The sequence below is a fragment of the Rutilus rutilus genome, assembly GCF_951802725.1.
Source record: "Rutilus rutilus genome assembly, chromosome: 3".
Lineage (NCBI taxonomy): Eukaryota > Metazoa > Chordata > Actinopteri > Cypriniformes > Leuciscidae > Rutilus > Rutilus rutilus.
The window spans coordinates 40,017,735-40,041,319 of record NC_140211.1 but is presented as its reverse complement, the minus strand read 5'-3'; the positions used below and the strand labels follow the sequence as shown (position 1 = coordinate 40,041,319).

The 23,585-nt window shown below is 38.5% G+C and overlaps 1 protein-coding gene across 8 annotated transcripts in view; it reads right to left on the bottom strand.

The window, feature by feature from the left end:
- Positions 1-23,585, bottom strand: part of LOC311288234 (nuclear factor 1 B-type-like) — a 100,922-nt gene that overhangs the window by 22,793 nt on the left and 54,544 nt on the right. For all 8 annotated transcript variants that reach the window (XM_084405535.1, XM_084405532.1, XM_084405534.1 and 5 more), the window contains exons 3-6: positions 6,173-6,226; positions 5,053-5,121; positions 1,167-1,287; positions 643-755 (exon numbers count right to left, since the gene is read on the bottom strand). In XM_084405535.1, coding sequence (XP_084261661.1) covers positions 643-755; positions 1,167-1,287; positions 5,053-5,121; positions 6,173-6,226 — 357 coding nt within the window. The remainder of the gene's footprint in view (positions 1-642; positions 756-1,166; positions 1,288-5,052; positions 5,122-6,172; positions 6,227-23,585) is intronic.

The following is a 23,585-nucleotide window of genomic DNA, read 5'->3' as shown; positions in this document are numbered from 1 at the left end:
ATACAACAGGACAACCTGCTCTTTCTTTCTAGTTATGTTAAACTGCAGCACACTAGAAAGTAGCGCACAGGAATGAAAATCCTTCACCAAACCCTAAAATTTCTGGACACATAAGGCTCAATTAATGCAAAAAGTTGAGATTACATTCCATTTATTCATTGTGTGACTTCACAATAAAATACAGGCCCTAATTTGCAATTGCATTATGAGCAAAATAAAATAAATAAACTCCAGTGAGCAGTCCCACTCACTGAAATTTTCAATGGTCATAATTTCAGAAAATCATTATTGTTGCAGAAGTGTTAGAAGGACAGCCGAGGTTATGAGAATGCCACAGGCTGATGCTGACTGATGTGTTTTGTTCAGTTTTGCATGAAGTTCACGAAGTGCTGCAAGAATGAAGACCAGTTTATCAACATCACACTTTACTGAGAACTGAAGAAAGGGGAAAATCACACAGAAAAGATCTTCACACAGAGGACAGAGACAGAGAGAGAGAGAGAGAGAGAGAGAGAGAGGGAGGGTTAAAAGAGAGAAACAGTGCTGAATAGCTCTTAGTAGTGCTTAAATGGAGGAAATAAGCTTAATGCTCACATGATAATGAAATGAGAGCTAGTCTTGACCATGAACAGTCTCTCTCACCTTGGTCTCTCTCATGCCAGGGTCTGCTGGCCGGTGAACTGGGGGATGGGTAGAAGTCTGGCCCGGTGGGACTAGTCTCCATACTGTCTTCTTGGATCGTCTTAGGCCGCTTACTGCAGAGGACAGAAGAACATGCATTAATCTGACTTCTGACTACACCAATCTGTGCTGTGACATTGAAAATATATATATTTTTAAATCACCCAATTTCTTAGTTGGAATAAAGGGCATAAGGAATATTTTAATGAACTTTGACCCAAACTAACTCTAATGTAACATATTGTGGGGCAAAATTTATTTAATATGCTTAAACATACACAGACAAAAAAAAAAAAAAAAATTAGCTTTAGAACAGTTCTTTCTTCAAATATGGGTTACATTTTTATAAAACAATTCTATAAAAAAAAAAAAAAAAAAAAGCTTTTATTGTGTTTGTTTAGCTGATCTTACACTGGAGACAACAAACAGATTTTAATAATGTATGTGTTTGTATGCATGGGTGGTGTTTGAACATGCATGCTCACCTGCCAGGAGGAGATGAGAGGGACCGGTGTAAACTCACTCCTGAGTTCAGGTCTTGATAATATGGCTGACTTGGCATGTCAGCCATAGGGAAGTTCACTCCTGAACCCTGTGTGATAGGAGCTGGTGAGACGTGAAAGAGAGAGAAAAGAAAGTGGTTAGGGATAGGTAGTAATGTCGAGTAACTTACATCAACATTTTGGCATTAAGAGTCAGTCAACTAAATCACTTTTAACACACTCTTTCTTGCTCTCAGTTAGAAGCTGTTATTCAGTGCAGAATTTGCATAAAGGCAAACCCAAACATGTAGCTGTAATTCAATCTAAGAGAGAACAGCCGTAGGGGCTGTAACAGTATGAAGTGTGTCAGAGATATCATATCTACAGAGAAACCACAAGAGCCAGAGCACCTTTCAGCGGTCTAACCTCTGTCACAAGCCTCTTTGTTTACATACAATAGCATGACAAAGCTAGTTTGGTCTTTCATGAACAGATAGCTCTATAACTACAATTCCTCAAAAATTAAACATACCTTTCATAATATGCTGGTGATTTATAAGCTGGCTAATGTACACTGTAGCACTGAAGCACATCTTTCATTGGCAGTATCTGTGTTTATTAAGGCAGTGGTTTTGGTTTCAAGGGAGCACATGTGCTGATAACATACGTATCATGTTATAAGCTATAAGTTGCTCTGAATACAAATATTTGACAAATGCAAAAAAGTAATTTAAAATGTAAATGTTACATTTTATATTACATTACATTGCATTATTAATTATATTATATTATTATATATAAGTTTAGAAATGTTGTGTACTTGCGATATTATTTCCTATCATTAATCATAGTGTCTATGTACTGGTTTGACCTCAATTACATAAGGATAAATTAGGATGAATGTCCTCATAATGTAGTGTGTATTCAAGTTTCAGGTCTCTACCCTTACATTATGAGGATATCCAGCTGTCTTCATATTTTTTTATTAAAGATGTTGATTTTTTTTCTGTGAGGATTATGTTTAGGGATGGTGTTAGGGGATATAAAATATCATTAGCTCAGTATAAAAACCATTAGTCCTGTGTACAGTCCTGATAAGGATAGGTGTACAAACAACTGGGTGTTGTGTAACATATGTATGTATATAAAACCAAAAACACATGGCTAAAAAATATTCTTACTGAATTAATATGCAAGGCTTGTGTTATAGTGTTAACATTTCGTATTAAAAAAATAAAATAATGATCTCTCTTTTGCAGTAGTTTAAGGAGATGTGTCATGACGTTTTAGCAGAGTCTGTGTTTTCATGTATGACATGATATGACCTGAGGGTCTGAGGTGAAGGAAACACATGCAAAATTACTGTCAGTCTCTGCTGGCACTGAGCCCAAGACCTGCTGCCGCCACATGAATGCAGGTGAGCAGGTATGACATTTGTTCTAGTACTTAAAGGGATAGTTCACCCAAAAATGAAAATTCTGTCATCATTAACTCACCCTCAAGTTGTTTCAAACCTGTAAGAATTATGATGATTATGTAAGATATTTTGAAAAATGTCTGTAACCAAACAGTTGATGGACCCCATTGACTTCCATAGTTTTTTTTTTTTCCTACTATGGAAGTCAATGGGGTCCATCAACTGTTTGGTTACAGACATTTTTCAAAATATCTTATTTTGTGTTCAGCAGAAAAAAGAAATTCTTACAGGTTTGAAACAACTTGAGGGTGAGTAAATGATGACAGAATTTTCATTTTTGGGTGAACTATCCCTTTAATATGAGTACCCACAACGATATATACAGTGTTCACTATAACCTCATCTGAACTGCATTACAGAACAACACAATGCCCATTAAATTATACATTTAAAACCTTAAGTGTGCAATAAACTGTCAGTTTGTTCAGGAAGTTGACAGACCTTCCATTGTTCTGCTGTTTTTTGGTACATGCCGTTTCCTGCAGGTAAGTCATATGGCTGTAGTGCTTTTAGTGTTTGAATGCCTTTCCAAAGAGCAGAGGATCATAGAGGCCACAATGATGGCAGTGTGTGTGTGTATGTGGGACAGATCATTGCAAGCGTTGTGTTACATTTAGGTGTGACATGGATCAGTTACAGCGTCACCAAGTGCATCATACACCCTTAGGGTGAATATGAGCGTCTTTGTGTGTGTGTGTGTGTGGATGTGTGTGTGTGTATGGAGGGTAAACGTGTGTGTGTGTGTGTGTGTGTGTGTGTGTGTGTGTGTGTGTGTGTGTGTGTGTGTGTGTGTGTGTGTGTGTGTGTGTGTGTGTGTGTGTGTGTGTGTGTGTGTGTGTTTTAGACCCTGATAAACCCTTTGGCAATTAGTACAAATCTTGCCTGAGGGCAAAATTGTCCTCAGCTATCAAAGAGAGACTTTTTGGAACATCTGTCATCATCTCTGATGAGAACAGGCATGTCTACACATAAACTACTGTATGCTTGTGCACCAAAACTTGTGAACACACACACAAGACCCACTAGACTGGATTTTCCACAGATGTTCTGGGCAAGTCCCTCCCTTGCTAAATCAGGAATGCCTCAGCATAAAGCATGCTGGTTGTGTTGCTCTGTCTGTTTACTTAGCTATACTTGTGGGTTGAAGCTGTCGCAAGTAGTTCGAAAAAATGTGTTTAAATGTTTAGCTATACTTTGAGACCCACATTTTTTTAAATGTCACAACACATTTAGTGATCTACAGAGGTGGCATGGGGATGGCAACTGGCATCCTAAGAAAAAGCATTGTCACCCCATCTGGCACCCAGTATAAAATATAAGTGTAAGCTATTTCCTGTACCGCTTTTCAGCAGTGCAGCGTCATTTGATAACATACAAAAAAAAAAGATAGTGTACGACAAAAGAATGGGAAGAAAACAACATTTTCTGTGTAGTCAGCTTCATTAAAAATGACTCTTATGAATCAGTTCTTAGTGAGTCAGAAAAACACATCGCAACCAGTGTAGCCCAGTTTACAAACAAATTGATTGTTTATTAGATGGTTTTCTGAGATATCTAATCTCGTCCATATATGATGTGAATGAATTATATGAATGCCTGTTTCACTTTCATCATGGATATAGACCATTTTGCCATCAATAAAATAAAATTAAATCAATAAGAAGATAAGATCAATAAGATCCTGATTCTTAGTTGGGTAAGAATCTTAATTAACTAGATTAAAAAGTTTAAAAGACAAATTTTATGTTGGCTTGTCTTGTTTTAAAATTGAAGTTAGGTCAGAATAGATAGATAGATGATCTGAGTGTTGCTGTTGTTTCATAGCATCCACATACAGACAATTCGACTTCTGTTAATAACAGACACTCAAACAGTATTTGCAAAACTGATCCAGTCTTAGTGTTTTGATATTTGGCCATTTCTTTGTAATGTTAGCAAATTCGAAAGTTTCGTTTTTATTTTAATTTAATTTAATTTATTTTTAGACAGAATAGATGCGGTAATGCAACCGTTTCACATATTCGTGAACATAAATGTGTATGTCAGGCCATAAATCAACAATAACTATGCATGGATCATATTTGCTTTGGTGTTGCTACCCCTAATAGTCCTCGTGCCACCCTATAAATATTTTTTCTAGATCTGCCCGAGTAGGTTTATGCGTTTGCAGTATCTTTACCTGTATAAAATATAAATCCATGTACTTGTTTAAAATTGTATAAAACCATGTGTCTACGAGATGCCCTCACTAACATACAGTAGTGAAACCAGTGTGTGCGTGTGTGTGTGTGTGTGTGTGTGTGTGTGTGTGTGTGTGTGTGTGTGTGTGTGTGTGTGTGTGTGTGTGTGTGTGTGTGTGTGTGTGTGTGTGTGTGTGTGTGTGTGCGTGCGCATGTTTAGAGAGAGACTTACTTCTGGATACTCTCACCAGCTCCGAAACACTAAAGACCCCTGATTTAATAAAGCTCTCTTCCAAGTAAACTGTGGGAGACAAAAGCATTTTCTTCAGACACATGTCCTTACTTAACACATACACATGAGGACATTTCAAATGCTGTGTGTTTGGTGAGCAGGCATCAGAAAACATTTTAGTTTCCACATAGATTAAACAAATAATCTTTCGTCCTCGTCACCATTTAATTTTTACTTTCAGGGATTGTAACGAAACTAACTGTGACTTGTTTTATATACAGACTAGAGATAGATTAGGTTCAGAGAAAGCCAACTAGTACGTAACACTGTATTCCAGACTTGTGCCCAAAAAAAGACCAGATCAAATAAGCCTGTTTGGGTATAATTTCTCCCCAAAAAAAATCAAAAGAGTTAAACTGGTAGACAGTGTAGGATTTTTTTTGTGGCACTGTGCAATATAAAGAAAAGTTTAGCTTTAATTCAGCTGCTAATTAATTAAATTAAATATATTTGTAGTAGAGTTTATTTGAGACCTGGTTTGGTTTGAGTGAACAACTGATCAGTAGTTGTAAGTTGTTTCAGTGGCAAATGACAAGATAAATGTCTATGTAAACATGAGTTATAGGCCTACAAGTAGCTTATATCCAGTTACAAATATATGTACACGAAAACACATACATCTCACAAACTCAGGGGTCCCAAACCTTTTGATAACTGAATTTCCATAATGTTTTTTCTAGTCATTTGTGAATGATTACTGAATTCGATTTTTATGCATTTGTTATTTGTAATTTTTTTAAATAAAATAAAAAGGTTTTATCATTTTATAATTACTCTAAATTTCTAGCTGATGAAAAGTAAGCATAACTCAAATTATTAATAATCACAATTTTTAAATCCCCAGATATTTTTAGATTGTCCATGACTTTGGGAACCCTGAAACAATATAATGAAAATGAAATAAACAACCATATAACATTGGTGTCATACAGGATTTATCTGTCTTTATGGGGTGTCATTATTATGGGTACACCAGCACCTGGAAATAGTTTACTTAAAACCCTTGACTGCAGATGTAGATTTATGTGCATTTGTGTTTTTTGCATTTACGTTGACATACCTGGAGGGTTCTTGCCAGGCTCATTGTTGCTTGGACTTCCTGACTGTTGCGAGTCTGAAAACACAAATAAAGTTGGTGGATTAAAACACAAAACCCAGAAAGAACAGTAGGTCTGCAGATGACAGTACTGCACTTCACAGTAATTTATCATCCACTTGGCAGTGTTTTCTCATGTTTGTTTAGCTGTTATGGTTTTGTTGACATTAGGAAATGAGAAAAATGTAGAAAAATCAAAACAACACAAATACACAATATATAAACAACAAACAATAGGATCCAAAAGACCACATATTTTACATTTTAATCTGGAAACAAATTGAAATCTTTAGGGTTTTACAACATGGAACATCTGAAAAATAATTATTTCAGTGTCTGCAAATTTGTGACTGATCATGTGTGAACTCGGTCAGATGGTCAGATGCTTTTTGGATAATCACAAAGCATGCTGGAGAACATGATCATCAGGTTTTACATATCATGCAGCTCGATTAAAGCAAATAGGCAACAAACCCAACACAACGAAAGAATTTGGTACAGTAAACAGCCTGAAAAGCAAACTACAGTTTCTGGGTCCTGACAGGACAGGCCAGATGTGTGCAGTTACATGCTTGTTTCTTTCAGTGAGGGGGAACGGGAGAAGAAAAGGGGAAGGAAAAAAGAAGGATGTAGGAACAGGTAAAGGCAAAGCTGAAACGTGCCTCAAAAGTAAAATGGAGATACAATACACACCCCACCTTGAAGAGCATGAGCAAAGTAGAGGAGTAGGGGAGGAAAGATGGAAAAATGAGAAGAATCCTGCCTGCCATTGATGTGTGCTTTAAATGTTACATGATTAATGATGTTACCTTACAAAACCTTTAGGACGACCCTTTCTTGATCCTACAGTGTTAATGATAGTGGCATGCATTATCCCAGTCTTTTCAGGAGCTCATTTAATAATCTGCTTATTTCAAGATCACAACAAGCAACATATTTGAGATTCACTGATATAAAATTCTGGACGATAGCAATACACCGAAGTGAATTTAGGTATCACAACATTCTATTGTATAGTATGAAAATGCTTCTTTTTTTTTACATAGATTGCATTTAACCAATGTTATTACATTATATTAAACTAATATAATATTTACTTATTAGTGATTTTAAATATTACATTTAGATTGCTTTTGCTGTCATCTAACATTTATTTAAATGTAAAAAAATAGGATACATGAGGTTATGCAAATAATATAGTACCAGATGATCTATATGTTCAATATGGATTGATACTTTAATAATAATAATAATAATAATAATACTATTAATAATAATAATAATAATAATAATAAAGCAATCATATAGGCCGACAACCAATATAATACTAAAACAACCCACATACTTAAACAATAAGGCATTGCTGTTTTGTTTTGTTTTGTTTACCTAAAGGGGCACTAAAACTCCTTTTAGTTAACCAACCAACTCAACACTGATATCGGACAATGCAATTATGATGCCTAAATATTGGCTTTTAGTGAATAAAAAAATGGGGGAAAAAAAAAGAGAAAATGAGCTGTCATTACTCTTGTTCCTTCCTAAGCTCCATTTCAGAAGTGAAAGTTAAAGGGGGAGAGTAAGAGATAGAGAGAGATGAGAATAAATCCCCCCCCCCCCCCCCCCTCCCCCTCTCAAAAAAATGACCATTAAACAGAGCTGCAAAAATGGAATGTTCTTGGCTTCAGCTCAACAATGACAAAAAAGGGAGGTAACACCATATATTAAGAAGAAAAAAGTCTGGAGAAAATTAAGATAGAGTGAGAGGAGGAGAAAAATCCCCACTCGTGGTTTGTCCTGTGCATTTGTTAGAAATTAGTTAGTAGAGTTATTTCTGCATTAAGCTTCAACTATTTTTTTTTCCCACATAATAAATAACATCTTAAGTAGTGTTTGAATCATGAAAGCGTATTGGACCATTGGCCAACAGCTGAGTCTTTGATTGGACAGAAGCAGGTTGGTATTGTGACAGTGCCCGTTCCTATGCCAACTACCCTCCCCCTACAATTTACAAGCAAGTTATACACCATCCATCAGTCTGCTTAAAGACATCTTCTACTATGCCGATGCTCCAAAAGAGAAAACAGAAACGGAGAGAGGTAAAGGAATAGTTTGCATCTCTAAGTACAATCTTGCATGGATGTTGAGTGATTGAACACAGGGCACATCAATAGAGCAGATGGCACACACTTTTAAACAGCTCTGATCCAGACATACTGCTACGGCCCACAATGAAATAAAGAAACCATGGCTAATTTCAACAGGATATTCAATATTTTTGTAATAAATATAAAATAAAGTTTACGTTTTTCCATAATAAGTAATACCACATCTACAACCGCCAGCTCTTTTGTAAAGTTTAATATGGCATATATTATACACGTTAATGCAAACATCTAATGATCCAATCATGGCAGCAACTCAATTAATTTAGGCATGTAGACAAGACGATAGGTCAAGACAATCTGCTGAAGTTCAAACTGAGCATCAGAATGGGGAGGAAAGGTGATTTAAGTTACTTTGAACGTGACATGGTTGTTGGTGCCAGACGAAAATGCCTTCTTGATGCCAGAGGTCAGAGGAGAATGTCCAGACTGGTTTAAGCTGATAGAAAGACAATTTTAACTAAAATAGCCACTCGTTACAACCGAGGTATGCAGAAGTAGCACACAACATGTCGAAACCTTGAAGTAGATGTGCTACAGAAGCAGAAGACCACTTCAGGGGGAAAAAAATGGGAAACTGAGGCTACAATTAGCACGGGTTCTCCAAAACTGGATAATAGAAGATTGTAAAAACATTGACTGGTCTGATGAGTCTCAATTTCTGCTGCAACATTCAGATGGTAGGATCATAATTAAACAACATAAAAGCAATGAGTAAACAACATAAGCATGGATCCAACCTGCCTTGTATCAACGGTTCAGGCTGCTGCTGGTGGTGTAATGGGCTGGAGCATATTTTCTTGGCACACTTTGGGCTCCTTAGTACCAATTGAGCATCGTTTAAATGCCACAGCTTACACGAGTATTGTTGCTGACCATGTCTATCTCTTTTTGACCACAGTGTATGACTCTGATAGCTATTCCAGCAGAATAACGCGCCATGTCACATAGCTCAAATGATCTCAAACTGGTTTCTTGAAGATAACAATGAGTTCACTATACTCAAATGGCCTCCACAGTCACCAGATCTCAATCCAGTAGAGTACCTTTGTGATGTGGTGTAACGGAAGATTTGCATCATAAACCGCTTTTCTACCGTTGGGCCGAACAGTTCTAAAAACGGTAAGGAACGGTTCCAGTTATGTTTCCACTTGAACCTGGTACGGCATGATTACAAACCATTCTCAACACGGAATTCTCAGCACGGTTAGCTAACCATGCTGGTAGAATGCATGTAGTGATGTCGCCATTCAGGACTGGTCACTTGCTTGGCTAACAGTTTCTCTGTAGCTGATTAATCGTGCAATTTGAGTGACGCAAACACAAATTAATAATACAATTAAAATAAATATCTGATCATCTTCCATGACGTGGTAGTTATCTCATAAAATCAGTAAACCGTTGCATTACCAAGGCAACGACTGACACATTTGTATTACATTCCAAAGAGCTCCGTTATCAGCCCCACAGTGGAAAATGAAACCATATCCGTGCCGCCATGGCCGGATCGGCACGGAATGGAACGGTTAAACAAAGAGAACGGTTTCGCCCAACAGTAGAAAAGTCGCTATACTGTAAATGTACAGCCGACAAATCTGCAGAGACTGCATGATGCTATCATAATCTCTGAGGAATGTTTCCAGCATCTTGTTGAATTTATGCCACAAAGAATTAAGGCAGTTCTAAAGGCAAAAGAGGGCCCACCCGGAACTAGCAAGATGACAATAATGTGTGTGTGTGTGTGTGGCTGTGTATGTGTGGCTGTGCTTTACACATGGTGGGGCGTTTGAATAAGCAACCAATGGTTCGCTCTGAAAATAAATATCTATAAGACACACATTTAAACAGTTTGGCCAGGGCAGTGCTGTGTATGTGTGCGCACGCTTGTGTATAAGAGAGAGACAGCTCCCAGAAACACTCTGAGCTTCTCCAAACACAACAACCCTTGGCACCCAACAGCCCTGCCACTTGTTTAAACAAACAAACTGTCCGAGGAGAGAACATGGAAGAGAGAGGGCAGACTGAGGAGGGGAAAATGAATCTTTCCTTTCTTTGTGCAGTAACCCATGAGGAAAGTATGGTATAACTACTTTTTTTCTGAAGAAAATGCGAACTGTTTGCCCATGTTAAACTCTTCGCCATAATGACAGGGTGCTCTTGAGTAGATGCTAGGGCATTGCAATGCAGTTTCTAATGTCTTCTGAGTGGCCTGTAGCATGCTGTTGCAAAGGTATTCCTAGTGATTGCTAGCGCATTTCTAACTGCCTCCCTAAGAGTCCACTTCCAAGACCAATGATATTCTGCACTCTAAAACTCTCTGGGATTTTTAAACCGATTTTATCATTTGCCAGGTGAGAAAGTCTGATGGGTAAGAAAAGCAGTAGCAGAGTTCTCCTTAAAGGCTGAGACACACAGAGCCAACATCAACAAACTAGTGGCAACGAAAGACATCTGTGTTGTCGCTTTGTCGTCTGTGTTTGGGCCAAAAAATTTTTTTTTGAATACACCACAAAGACTACAGCCAACGGCCAGCTAGCATGTATGTTCAGCACCTGCGTTAAAAGAAATAACTCTCCATAACAGTAGGTGGCAGTAGTCTATATATGTTATTCAAAAAGGGAAACTAGGACTGTGGATTTTGAATATAAAACATGTTGTTCAGTTGGTCTTCACGTTCTTCATTCTGGCACCGATTCAACATGCTCAATTGGCCGAAAAGTCGCAGACGGTGAACTGACTAATGCCAATGCTGCGGGACACACTGCAAAAACTGGGCCGACAGACCCTCAATGATGCCATTGGCTGGTGGCCGACTGTCAGCTTGGTGTGTCACGACCATAAAAGGCCACACAATCTGAGCAATCTCATGTAACAGTTCACCCCCCCCCCAAAAAAAATTCTGTCAATATTCACTCCAAACGTGTATGTCGTTCTGTCTGCTGTGGAATATAAGATGATATAAAAAAAATAAAAAAAATAAAAAGGCTCTCTTTTTTTTCTATACAATGGAAGTCAAAGGGCACCAAGACATTCTTCAAAAATATCTTATTTTGTGTTCTGCAGAATAAATAAAATCTTTGGAACGACATGAGAGTGAGTAAATGATGACAGAATTTTCATTTTATGGGTGAACTACCACTTTAAAATTATGGGTTTGTTCCCTAACAGTATAAGCAACAGTAATAATGATGCTTTTCTTGGTGACTAAAAATCTAAGATGAAGACATTCGATCTAGGATCATATCCACATGAATAAAAGCAAGATGAGCTCATCGCGGATCGCTTGAGCTTCATAAATACGATGCCCTAATGTATCCTTGTGCCACCTTATCTACTGGATAGCATCCATACAGCTGTCACAATTATACCTTCAGCACTTCTTCCACCAGCAATGTAACGTAATGTTATTCTGCGGGAAGAATACCTCCAATACCTGAACTGGGGTATTGTATCTATGAACCCAAACACACAAGCACACACACTTACACTTGGCTCCGTCCCAATGTAACCCAAGCAGCATCTTGTCTTTGTTTTGAGCGTGGTTGAGAGCTATCACATACTTCAGCAACTTTAATTCACTGTATCATACCCCCACCCCGCGCACGCAAACGCACACGCAAACAGACCTGCCGCGTGCACACTGTCGACATTTCAGGAGGAGGCGTCTGGCAGCCATTTTAGAAAGCTGCACACATATACTGTTATGCTTGCCAAAAGAAACCAGGCCCGAGCCAAGAACGCTCTCTCTCTTTCACTCTATCCTGAATCCTGAGCCAAGCAGAGGGAGGGAGAGCGAGAGAAAGAGAGGGAGAGAGATAGGCAGCAGAGAGAACCAGAGAGGTAGAATATCTTCTAATTATGGCCAGTCGTGGCCCAAATGTTTTGAACTGTACAGCTGCAATTGTGTAAATATTGTGTGACTGAGTGACACCCAGCGATTGAGTGTGTGTTTGTGTGTGCTAGTCACTGACCGCTCTTATGACCTCACGCTATGGCTGACATCAGCATGCATACCCAAAAAGTGCACAGAGAAGGATCTTTGTGTTTAATTTCTACTTTTTTCTTCATGTTTACATCTTTAAATCAATCTTTCAGATGCATATCCTCACTTCTTGTTTCACTTTTCCCTCTATTTACTATGGCAATTGTTGATAAATCACAGCTCTTTATCAAAGTTTGTTGTAACCCAAACATAGATATAGTGAGCAGCGTGCCAGCTCTAGAGATAGAGAGTGAATTTCAGATGAGGCTTGTGTAAATGGTCATCTCTTCTCTGAAAGGACATCAGTATATGGGCTGATGGTCATTTCATAGTGCAGTTAATATCACCTCACTTCTGCAAATTTAACCATTTAATTAACAAATATCAACTCAATGAAATCATAAAAATATGCAAATTATGCACGCTGAACATAATTTGTTTATGCCAAAGTATTTTGTTAATCAATGCTACATATATTAGATGCTACAATGATTCATATTATGCAAAAATCTTAAAAGCAAATAAATAAATAATAAATAAACAAATAAATAAATAGCTCAAATATTGATTATTGCACAACACACTGGGATACTGAAGTCTGATTGGTCAACCACAACATTCTGTGATCTGTATGACTGCAAAACTGTACATTTAACTTTGACCCACTAATTTCCCACATCTTTTTCTTAAAGTATTTTAACATGTAATTTATTCCTGTGATGGCAAAGATGAATTTTCAGCAGTCATTGTTTCAGTCTTCAGAGTCCTCCTTAAGAAAGCAGTTTAAAAAGCTGATCTGGTGTGCAAGAAACATTTCTTATTATTATCATAGTGAAAATAGTTGTGCTTTTTGTGGAAACTTTGATCATTTTTTTTTTTTTGCAAATTGCAAATTGCAAAATTTCTAATTTGAAATTGAAATATTTTGTACACTGTAAAAAATGAATCATGAGTCTTGTAATTTTCATTAAAAAAATTGAGGTGATCATTAAAAATATTATGTATATTTTATTAAGAAAATTGTGGTTAGGGTTTTATTGAAAATATTGAGAAAATTTCACTAATAACACCAAGAGATGCATTTTCCTATTTTTTTTAAGGAAACATACACAATTTTAAGGCTTGAATTGAGGAACTGATAAACCTCATAAAATTAAGGAAAAGGGGCTACCTATTTATTTTAAGAAAATTAGCTCATTTATGCGGTTTTATTTAGACACACCATTGTTTGTTCCCAGCATGCTTTGCACATGGCTGGAAATGGAGAGTAAATCTTGAAATAAAGTGTTATTTCATGTGTTTTTGAGTAAAGGGAAACATCTGTTAATGTTTAATGTTCAGGTATGTTTGACATTTGAAAGAGTTTCTATTATGTTAAAGTTTTGATCGTTACCATTGTGCAGAAGAGTAGGGCTTATGGTTAGGTTGTGAATAACTGCATTTATTTAATATTATGAAGCATATTGTTATATATATGTAGCAATAACTCTGCTAATGATAGTGCAGTAATTGATTCTGTGCTGTTCTAGCAGTATATGGTCTTTTTATAAAACAATATATCTCAAAGTTAAATATAAACTGGTCATATCCATTCACTTAAATTCACACAATTTTGAGAATAAAAAATACTTCAAATAAAAAAGCACATTTCACTAAAAAATTTTGTGTCATAGACTAAATAAATTAGGGCGTTTTACATGATTTATTCAGGTAGATTCCATGAATGAAATCAAGCTTTAACTACTCAAAAATATTATGTGTAATATTGTTACCATAATTTTTTTAAGTAAATAGCAGTAAAAAATTTTACAGTGTAATATTGTAAATGTCCTTACTGCCACTCTAACTGAGCCCAAACTTTTTGTAGTGTATATTATACTAATTAATATTCATGTTAAGTTTTGTTTAAATATTCAAAATTCAAGTTAAGTAAATATAATATACTCACATCTTGAATGGTTAAACATGGTTTGGTGATGTTGGTTTTCTGTATTGGACAATCTTTAGACCTCTAATTGGGCCAAGACTGTTTTTATTAAGGACTCTGATTAGATTACAACTCCAGTTTTCTTCTATCAAGTATCCTAAGGGGCTACATGTCACAGATCAGACTACACACAGACTGAGACAAACACTGACCCTCTCTGAGACACAATATATCCACACATACACAGACAGACAGGGTGTGAAAATGGGACTAATGCCCGAGTGACAGACACTTACCACCCCCAACCCCCAATTACCCCCCCCCCCCCCCCCCCCCACACACACACACACATACACACACACACACACACACACACCAAAAAAAAAAAAAAGTTTTTCCCCAGCCACACACACTCACATTAAACACTGGCCTCAGTTTCCAGCCTGATCTCAAGCACTTGATTGCAGACATGAAGAGGGGAGGCTAAAGTCAGAATCTCCAGGGATGAATGAGAGATTGAGCAGACAGAGAGAAAGAAAGGGGGTGGGAAAGAGAGACAGAGTTGAAAAGAGGAACCGAACAATGGTAGAGACAGGACGGGGCTATTAAAAAGGAGTGGGGTGGATCATGCTAGGACAAACTAGAGAGAGAGAGAGAGAGAGAGAGAGAGAGCGCAAGACTGAAACAAAAGAGAAATTGTGTGTTTCAGACTGCCTTCTGTGGCTAAAAAAGTGCAAATAAAAGAAGTGTCTGGGAAAACAAGTCACTCAGGGCATCTTGCACACACACACACACACACACACACACACACACACACACACACACGTGCAACTTTAGGCACACGTCTTCACAATATCACACTGTGTTAATAAAGACATACAAGCATATAGCGCACACAATGGCTGAGACGCACACTGCATCACGCAGCGAGCACCGATGTACACATGTTCCCATGTCAGCACAACACTGAACCCAGGGTGGCTCATCCGTCACATTAAAAATGACTGGACCACTGTGACAGCACTATGTGTGTGTGTCTGTTTTCCACCTCAGTAACAAAGGAAGCCTATAGAGGGCACATCAAAAAACTCGCTCACAACTGCTCCGTCTGGCCTTACAAACTTTAGTCACACGTTCGTTCCAAAGGGGCCTCAGATCCTAGTCGTCATAACACACATCAATAAGTTGACAAGTGTCGACCAAACCTCTCCAAAATCTCCCCCTGACAGCGTATCGCTTCTGCTCGTATTGTTGTTTGATTGGGCAAGTGAACGGTCCATTTGCATGAGTGTGCGTGGAGTCGTGGGATGCCACCGTTGGCCTGATCCATCCATAGCTGTGGCAAATGTCCAAGCCTTTTTGTAGCCGTCAGACGTGAGGAAAGGAGGAATGAAGAGAAAAAGGGAGGGAGGGATGAAGAGACTGAGACTATAGATTCAATTATGCATGCACATTTCCCCATTCATGGAGGCTTCTACGGATCAGGACGGGGGAGGCGGAAGAGGGGAACCAATGACATTATGCCGTATGTAGCTCCTGTCGAGAGGAACACTAATGAGGTGACACTCAGTGGCTGGAGCCAAGCCAAAACAGTCCATTAACTCCGCACAAGTAGTTAAGAGGAGGAGAGATGGGGAGGGGAATGGATTGAGAGAAATGAAGGAGAAGAAAGAGAGAGAGAGAGAGAGAGAGAGAGAGAGAGAGAGAGAGAGAGAGAGAGAGAGAGAGAGAGAGAGAGAGAGAGAGAGAGAGAGAGAGAGAGAGAGAGAGAGAGAGAGAGAGAGAGAGAGAGAGAGAGATGTGAATGACACGTCAGGAGGCCAATGGCTGTGTGGAGTATGTTGATCAGTAGCAGTATAGTGTGTGTGTGAAAATTAGCAATGTATGTGCAAAACTACATATTTTCAAAGTCGACAAAGTTTATGTGTGCAATGGAAGGTGTCTCGAGATTCAGGCTAAGAACAAACTATTCTCTTTCAGAAAGTGTTGTCTTACTCGGCGCAAGAATTAACCTTTCACATACTATACAGATAACAATTCTCAATGTTTTATTTTCAGACCACGACAAAACACCTAAAGCAATATTTTATGCTTATGCTTTTAGTTGTATGCTCACCAGAGTACTGCTATCACAAGTTAAAGACTTGTAAAGTCAATATAGCATTGCTCACACATCTAAGCATACATACTTGCACACTCACAGTGTGAGAAGAAATCCTGTTCACTTTATTATGCTTCCACTGTCAGGACATGTCATAATAAGTGTATCTTTCTTGTACACAATGTAAAGTTCCTCTCCTTTAAGCTTTATTTATATAAATTAAAATAATTACAGTACATGTCAAGAAATGCCAATTCAGACAATGTAGAAGTTATGGAGCAGGAATGTTAGGAATGAGCTCCATCAATTATTCTATAGCTGAAATGACTTCAGCTGAACAACAGCCAAAATGCATTTTCCTGTTATCACTGTAAATCTGCTTTGAAACAATCGGTATCATATAAAGTGCTATATAAATAAAGGTTCAGTTTAAGATAGCAGTCTAGGTGACGTTTCACGATTTCAATTCAATTCAATTCTTGTGATTTGATTTAATATTGACTCATTTGGATAAATATTAGGTACACAAGATAGGCGTTACTTTTTCTCAAGAAAAAAAATCTCACCTAATGCTGTAAACATACAGAGAGCCCTATCAGCTGGTAGTATTATTTAAGGTTAAAGATAACTCAAATTAAATATAATGCCTTTTTTATTATAATAACAACTTTATTTAACGATACAAGTAAAAATATAATAAATATGTAATATAGTACACATATTTAGTAAAATACTCTCTATAGCTGTTAGCTAACTAACGTGCTATAGCCTATATTATGGTCATTAAATGGCTTTCCTGAGGTAAATGTGACATAATTGTTCTCCAGCTGTTTTACTGACCCCTTTCCGCGGTTGAAAAACACTGAGTGATCGATATTATGTATGAGGAATATACATTTCGGTTAGTTGTACTGTATCTTTCAATATTGTTCATTCGTGTTTATTTACTAGCTAGAGATGATCGGTTCACGTGCCGCTAGGGATGGGTCACGTCACATTTACAAGTGCCAAAATAGTATTTATTGTTTGAATTTCGTAATAAATTTGACAGAATCTGAGAGCTGAGATTTTTTTTTATATAAGTAATCTGCTCTGTCTAGTCTGTCGGTCTGTGTCCTCTTTGCTTTGCGATTTTTCTGTGCGTGAGAAAATGGATGCGTTGTGTGAGAGCGTGTGAAAAGTGTCAATTGCGTGAGTCTCATGGTGAATTCGTTAGAGTTGGCAGCTCTGATATTGTAGCACAAGAGTAGGTTAGTCAGAATCTACACCAGCATGCCTAAGAGATTTCTGTGGTTTATTAAAACTGAACTGAACTACTAACTGATTTTTTTTTAAAAGGTGAGAAACACTTGTGGCTTTGACTTTAGTCAAATATTCTTAAATTCCTTAAAGAACAGAATGGAGTTGAACTCCATATTGCAGATTGTGTGCTGTAGTTTGTCAGCAATAAAAAAAATAAAAAAAATAATAATATTGTTTCTTTATGATTGACAATGATACCAATTATTTACAGTGATACCAATTATTTATAAAAGTATATTTTTAAGTTACATTACCAAGGTTACCAAGTTGCATCATGTATCAAACCCAATATTCAAGAACTGACTGCTAATGAAAAAAACAAGTGTGAATATTGTTGAAGAAAAATGGTAAAGAAAATCGTTAAAGATAGTCTTGCTAACACAAACCCAATTATTATGTACTGATTGCATTGGAATGTAGCTAAATTGGTTACTTTAAAAATCAGTTGCAACTTTGATCGTTTGATCACTGACATTCAAGTTCCACAAACTCATCATCTTACATTGCATAAGGCAGTGGTTCTCAACTCCAGTCCTCGGGACCGCTGCTCTGCACATTTTGTATGTCTCCCTTATTTAACACACCTGAACCAGATCATCAGCTCATTAGGAGAGACTCCATGAACTGAACTGAGTGTGTCAGATAAGAGAGACATACAAAATGTGCAGAGCAAGGGGTCCCGAGGACTGGAATTGAGAACCACTGGCAAAAGGGGTTGCAGACAATATCAGTATATACAAATTTACACTTTTAAAATCAATGGAAAAGCATATCATCCAATTATTTTTAGCTTACGATTTTCAAAACTATGATCCAGGTCGTGCTAATTCTAATCTCACAAACTATTTAGGATGGACAATACATAAATTGTGATGCAGAATGGAAAAGCCTACAGATCAGAAAGAATCCCTTATGCAACTGTATTTCCTTCAGCTGCAAGACATCACAGTGCCAACCTCAGTTGATAGCCAAGCTTCCATTTGTGGTGAGGGCCAATGGGGTGTCAGCTCAAGCATGAGGAGGCGGGGCAATGTGCCAGCACAGTAGAGAAGTAGTACCCAAGTATGGCCTCACTCCAGCTGGGCCAGAGGCGACAGACAGCCACTGTTTAGCACCCATATACACACAAAACACACAAACACACAAACACACAGACCCCCCCCCCCCCCCCCACACACACACACACACCCTAATTAGGATGTTGAGGGAATTATTGGATCATATAATGCCACATCTAAGACGAGATCTTGGCCTGAAACAGACAAAGGAACAAAGCACACACTCATTTAGACAGCTCCACTGGCACACACTGCTGGAACAAGATGGGGGGGAACACTGAGTTTAATGTGTCATTATAAACATAAAAACTGACTCCCAACATAGCCAACAGATGTCTGAGCACTTTTATAATGCTATGACACCACTAATTTCACTGCACACAGAAAAAAAAAAACTCAGCCAGGGCTAAATAGATGCTGCAGGTGTCTCTCAGTGCAACAGCACTCTATTACCTGTAAAATGCTCTTGACATTCTGTGCCTTGTCTCACCTTCATAAATTGCTGAATTATGAGTCCTTGCTAGTCTAGTCAGATAGTGTCTTAATTAATGGGCAACATGATTCTGGTGTTCGAATCCAATATAAGTTGAGGGATAGAATTCAGAAAAGAAAATGTATCAAGAATTAATCGGCTGTGCCTATAAAAGGTGAGTCCTTGACAATAAGTAATCCAACCAAGTTCATCATGTCATCTATTGCTTGAAGATTTGAACTGCTTTTTATTAATATGCCTCATCATGGTATCCCAGTTTTCTCTGTAATAGTCTTTAGATAGTGATGCCTCAATCTATCAGAAGTGGATCAGAGAGAGAACAGATCTCCTTGCAGCAGATCTTGATTGATTTTCACTTCCACCTTAGAAGGAGACAGTCCTTCTCCTGGACCCTCTCCATTCCAAACACTCTCCTGCCTTCTATCAGGTATCAATCGCTCTTACCTACATCATGCAGTATTGATATGTATCTGAACCCTCTATGGCAGGGGTGTCCAATCCTGTTCCTGGAGGGCCAACGTCCTGCAGAGTTTAGCTCCAATCTGCCCCAACTCATCTGCCAGGGAGTTTTTAGAATTGTGAAGACCTCAATTAGATGGTTCAGGTGTGTTTAATTATCTCTGCAAGATAGTGACCTTCCAGGCGCAGGATTGGACACATATGCTCTATGGTGGTATAAGTTTTTAAAGATGTTTATCTTATTCCCAAGCTACGTGTATGTATAGGGAACCAAAGAGATTACTGTGATTAGCATGTAGACACGATTTTGGCCAACTGTATGTTTCTCCTGGAAATTGGCCCCCACAGCAATGAGTTTTTGGTTTCTGGGATAATTATGTCATTCAGCCTCTTGAGAAAGCTGTCATATTTACAACAAAAATCTACAGTTTCCTTTTTTTTTTTTTTTTGGCAAATGTAGCAAGTGTGTGAAACAGCTTGCAGAGGCAGGATGGTGTTCCCCTGACAAAGACTTTCCTTTGAAGTGTGTCAAAAAGCCAGCGGTTGATGATTAATACAAGCGGCTGTCCTTTCACTCTGAAGAGTGCACACGACCGCTGCAAGGTCAACAAACAGGCCAATTGACATGTCTTGCCGCAGCAACTGTCCAACTGCCTCAAAGAACTCCAGCTAGCCCACCAGAATGGAGTGATGCAACCCATAATTCACGTGGCAGGATCCCTCATCCCTGGCAGATGCTCAGGCAGGCAAATCCTCCATGTGCTTCTTTGGCTTGCCGGGGTGGCCTTGGGCTTCAACAGTAACATGTGGTTTGGCTCCAGTGCTCAGTTTATATGGCCGATTGTAAGAGGAGGAACCGCTAAATGAATTTCAGATTCTGTTGTTCTAAAACCATAAACAATTTTACACAAAGCCTGGCATTAAGAAATGGGGTCCTGGCGCAAAATGAGAAATGCTTCCAATAATAAACAGCTTTGTCTTCATTCTTCCGTAACCTGTAAATCTCTCCAAAAAAAAAAAAAAAGGACACATCTACTTGTAGTGAAATGTCTTAATGGATGTCTCACTGAAAGTATGTTCAGTAGATTATTTGACAGCGCCATTTGAGAAATTTCAAAAAGATTATGCATTAATATCATGTGCCGTCTGTTTATTTTAATACCATAAAAATGTCGTCTTTTAAGGTTATTGCAATTCTAAGCAAACATATACAAGGATAAAAGTAGGCCTTGTGAAGAAGGTGCAAGACCATCAAGAAGTGCAAATAGTGTCACTTTTTTTAACCCTAACCCACTTTTTTATAAATCATATGTGATCTAGAATAAGAGTTACGGCAGGCATTCCTGCACAGTGTGGCAACAACCACCCTCCCTCGCTTTAGGGGCTAGAATGCAAAAGGTCTTTGTGTGCGGTTCCGTTTTTTTGGGGCAGGCTGCCAAAACACTAAAATGATATGAAGAACAATGCCAAGCTGTCATGCAGCTGAAATTCAGAGGAGGCCTGTTAATTTGCCTTCACCTACAAAGGTGGCATTTCTTAACAAACCTCCTAGTAGACACACTAAAAGAAGCTGAGGAAGGCTTAGGAGAAAGGAGGGAGGGTGCAAGCCAGCGTTGGGAGGCCTGAGATGTTAGTTCACTGTTTTTGTTCTCTTGACCTCAAAAGGCAAGTTCACATGTTAATCACATAAGAGCTCTTTTGTGCAAACGATGTAGCCTCTCCTTCATAAGAATGAAGTGGCGGATGGAACTCTTAGTCCCAACAGTCAGCTTTTCCAAGAGCCAACTCAGGAATTTCCCGTCCGACATTATTTCTTCTCCTGTTGTTTTTTTCTGCCACTTCCTCTGTTCTTTGCAACTGTCTACTTGACCAAACCTCAGGGGACTTTTTTGCCTTAACAGCCAAACCTGTCACCTTCCATCGTCCGAGTTTCTGTTTATTAACAACGCCGATCAATGGGTCAAAGGTAAGCGATTCGTCACACATGGGAAGTGACGTATGCTTCTCATGCATAGCTCAGAAAGACAAACAACATGAAGGAGAGTGAGGCCTTCTTGTGTGTGTTTTGTGGGACAAGTTTCTCAGAGGCAGGGTTTAAGGAAATAAGTGAAGGAAGGGAAGGAGAAGGAAGAAGAGGAAAACAACCCTTTTCTCTCACTGTACGTGATGTGATCTGATCTTCTTTTTCAACACAAAGCAACCACCCCTCCAGCGCACACCTGAAGACCTTCAGTGCACAAACACATTGCCACTGTTCTAGACAACACACACATTATTTCCATTCAGTCACTGCTGCACATTAGGAGATCAGGGCTAAGAGGCACACCATGTCTCTTTACCTCAAGAAGAATTCTAAGGACCAGAACACTTTTAAGCTATTTTTACAGCCCAGGTATGCTACCATCGTGAGCATTAATTATTATTGCCTGCAGCAATTTTCCATCGTCTGAGGAAAAACCCAGCTACATTTTTACTGCCTTTTTTTCTGCCCTGTATGGCGCTGCCATAAACATGTAAACGTTTGATCATCTACCTTTTCATTTCATTATAGAGTAAAACTGCATACTGCACAAGCATATTGACATGATCAGGGTTGGATACATCATTTTAACGTTCATATAATTATACAATGCTATAAGGTATAGATGCTTCCCAATTAAAATATAAAATATAATGCCTTGCTCAAAGTATCAATTATAATCCATAAGTTAAATGCATGTTCATAGATGTGAATTTAAGATTATGTAAGAATCACATTTTTAATTTATTTTTTGTTAAATTATTAGATTCAGACAAAAATCATGTTGTTGACCCAAAAGACAATGATAGCAAATGCCTTTGCTCCAGTGGATGTGTTTTACTAAATGTTCATAACTATCTTTAGTTTGTGGTGACATCAATAAATCTGGGACCAAATCAAGAACGAACAAAGACAGCGGCAAGTTCTCTAACTCATGATGCTTTCCTAACTTATAATGTGTGGGAATACACTGTCCATTTGTTTCTAACCAATTAGCATGGCTTTTGCTAACAGAAATAGACGGTACCCTATGTAAGCATCAACAGTCCAGAAATGTGTTTCCCTCAAAATAAATCTTGTTGCTTTACAACATTAGAGGCCTATGCTAAAGTGATACTCCCTTAGCACTTGGATAGGCTTCCCTGCCAATGCTTCAAAATGTTATCTGCACCGGGCCTGGATATGCCATTGCATCATGGGAAAGGGAGAGGATATCAAAGAGCCACCATTAGATCGGACACACTAATCCACACTCTTGGCAACTGTTTGCATGTACGTATGCCCCCAACCTTCAATACTGGACTACTTTTCTCAGAGAGGGACTTTTTCCAAATGCTCTCTAGAAGTAAGGTCAATCTCATTGCTGACACCAGTGGCAGGCGTAAGGCAGCAGGGCTTCGGCCGCAATCCCAGGTGGTTGGCAGAGGTGCTGCAACATTTCCCATCCGTGGCCTGGGGCCCCAATCCAAGCCACTCGATTTTGGCATGCCTCACCTGGAACACCCCAAGCTTTCATTTGTAAACATTCACTATGGCAAACCAAGACGGCCATATTTTCACACCGCTAAAAGTACAGTAAAATAGATCCTCCGCAATGCAAAAGCAGAGACAGAAGAAAACGCTGGGGGAAGGGCCTTTATATAAGCTTTTCATGCTGAGCGCACCAAAAGCAGGGCATGCAAGGTGGGTTTTTTATCATTTGAAGGAATTATACAGATCGTATGTCATCATATGGAATTCCTTTTACACATAATGCATTTCCTTCATGGAGACAGTCTGTTAGAGGCCATATAGCATGTCTACAGGGAGAACTTTTTAGGGCAGAGAAAAAAACTCCAGTGACTTTCAGTGCACGTGGGGTGGGGGTGGGGGC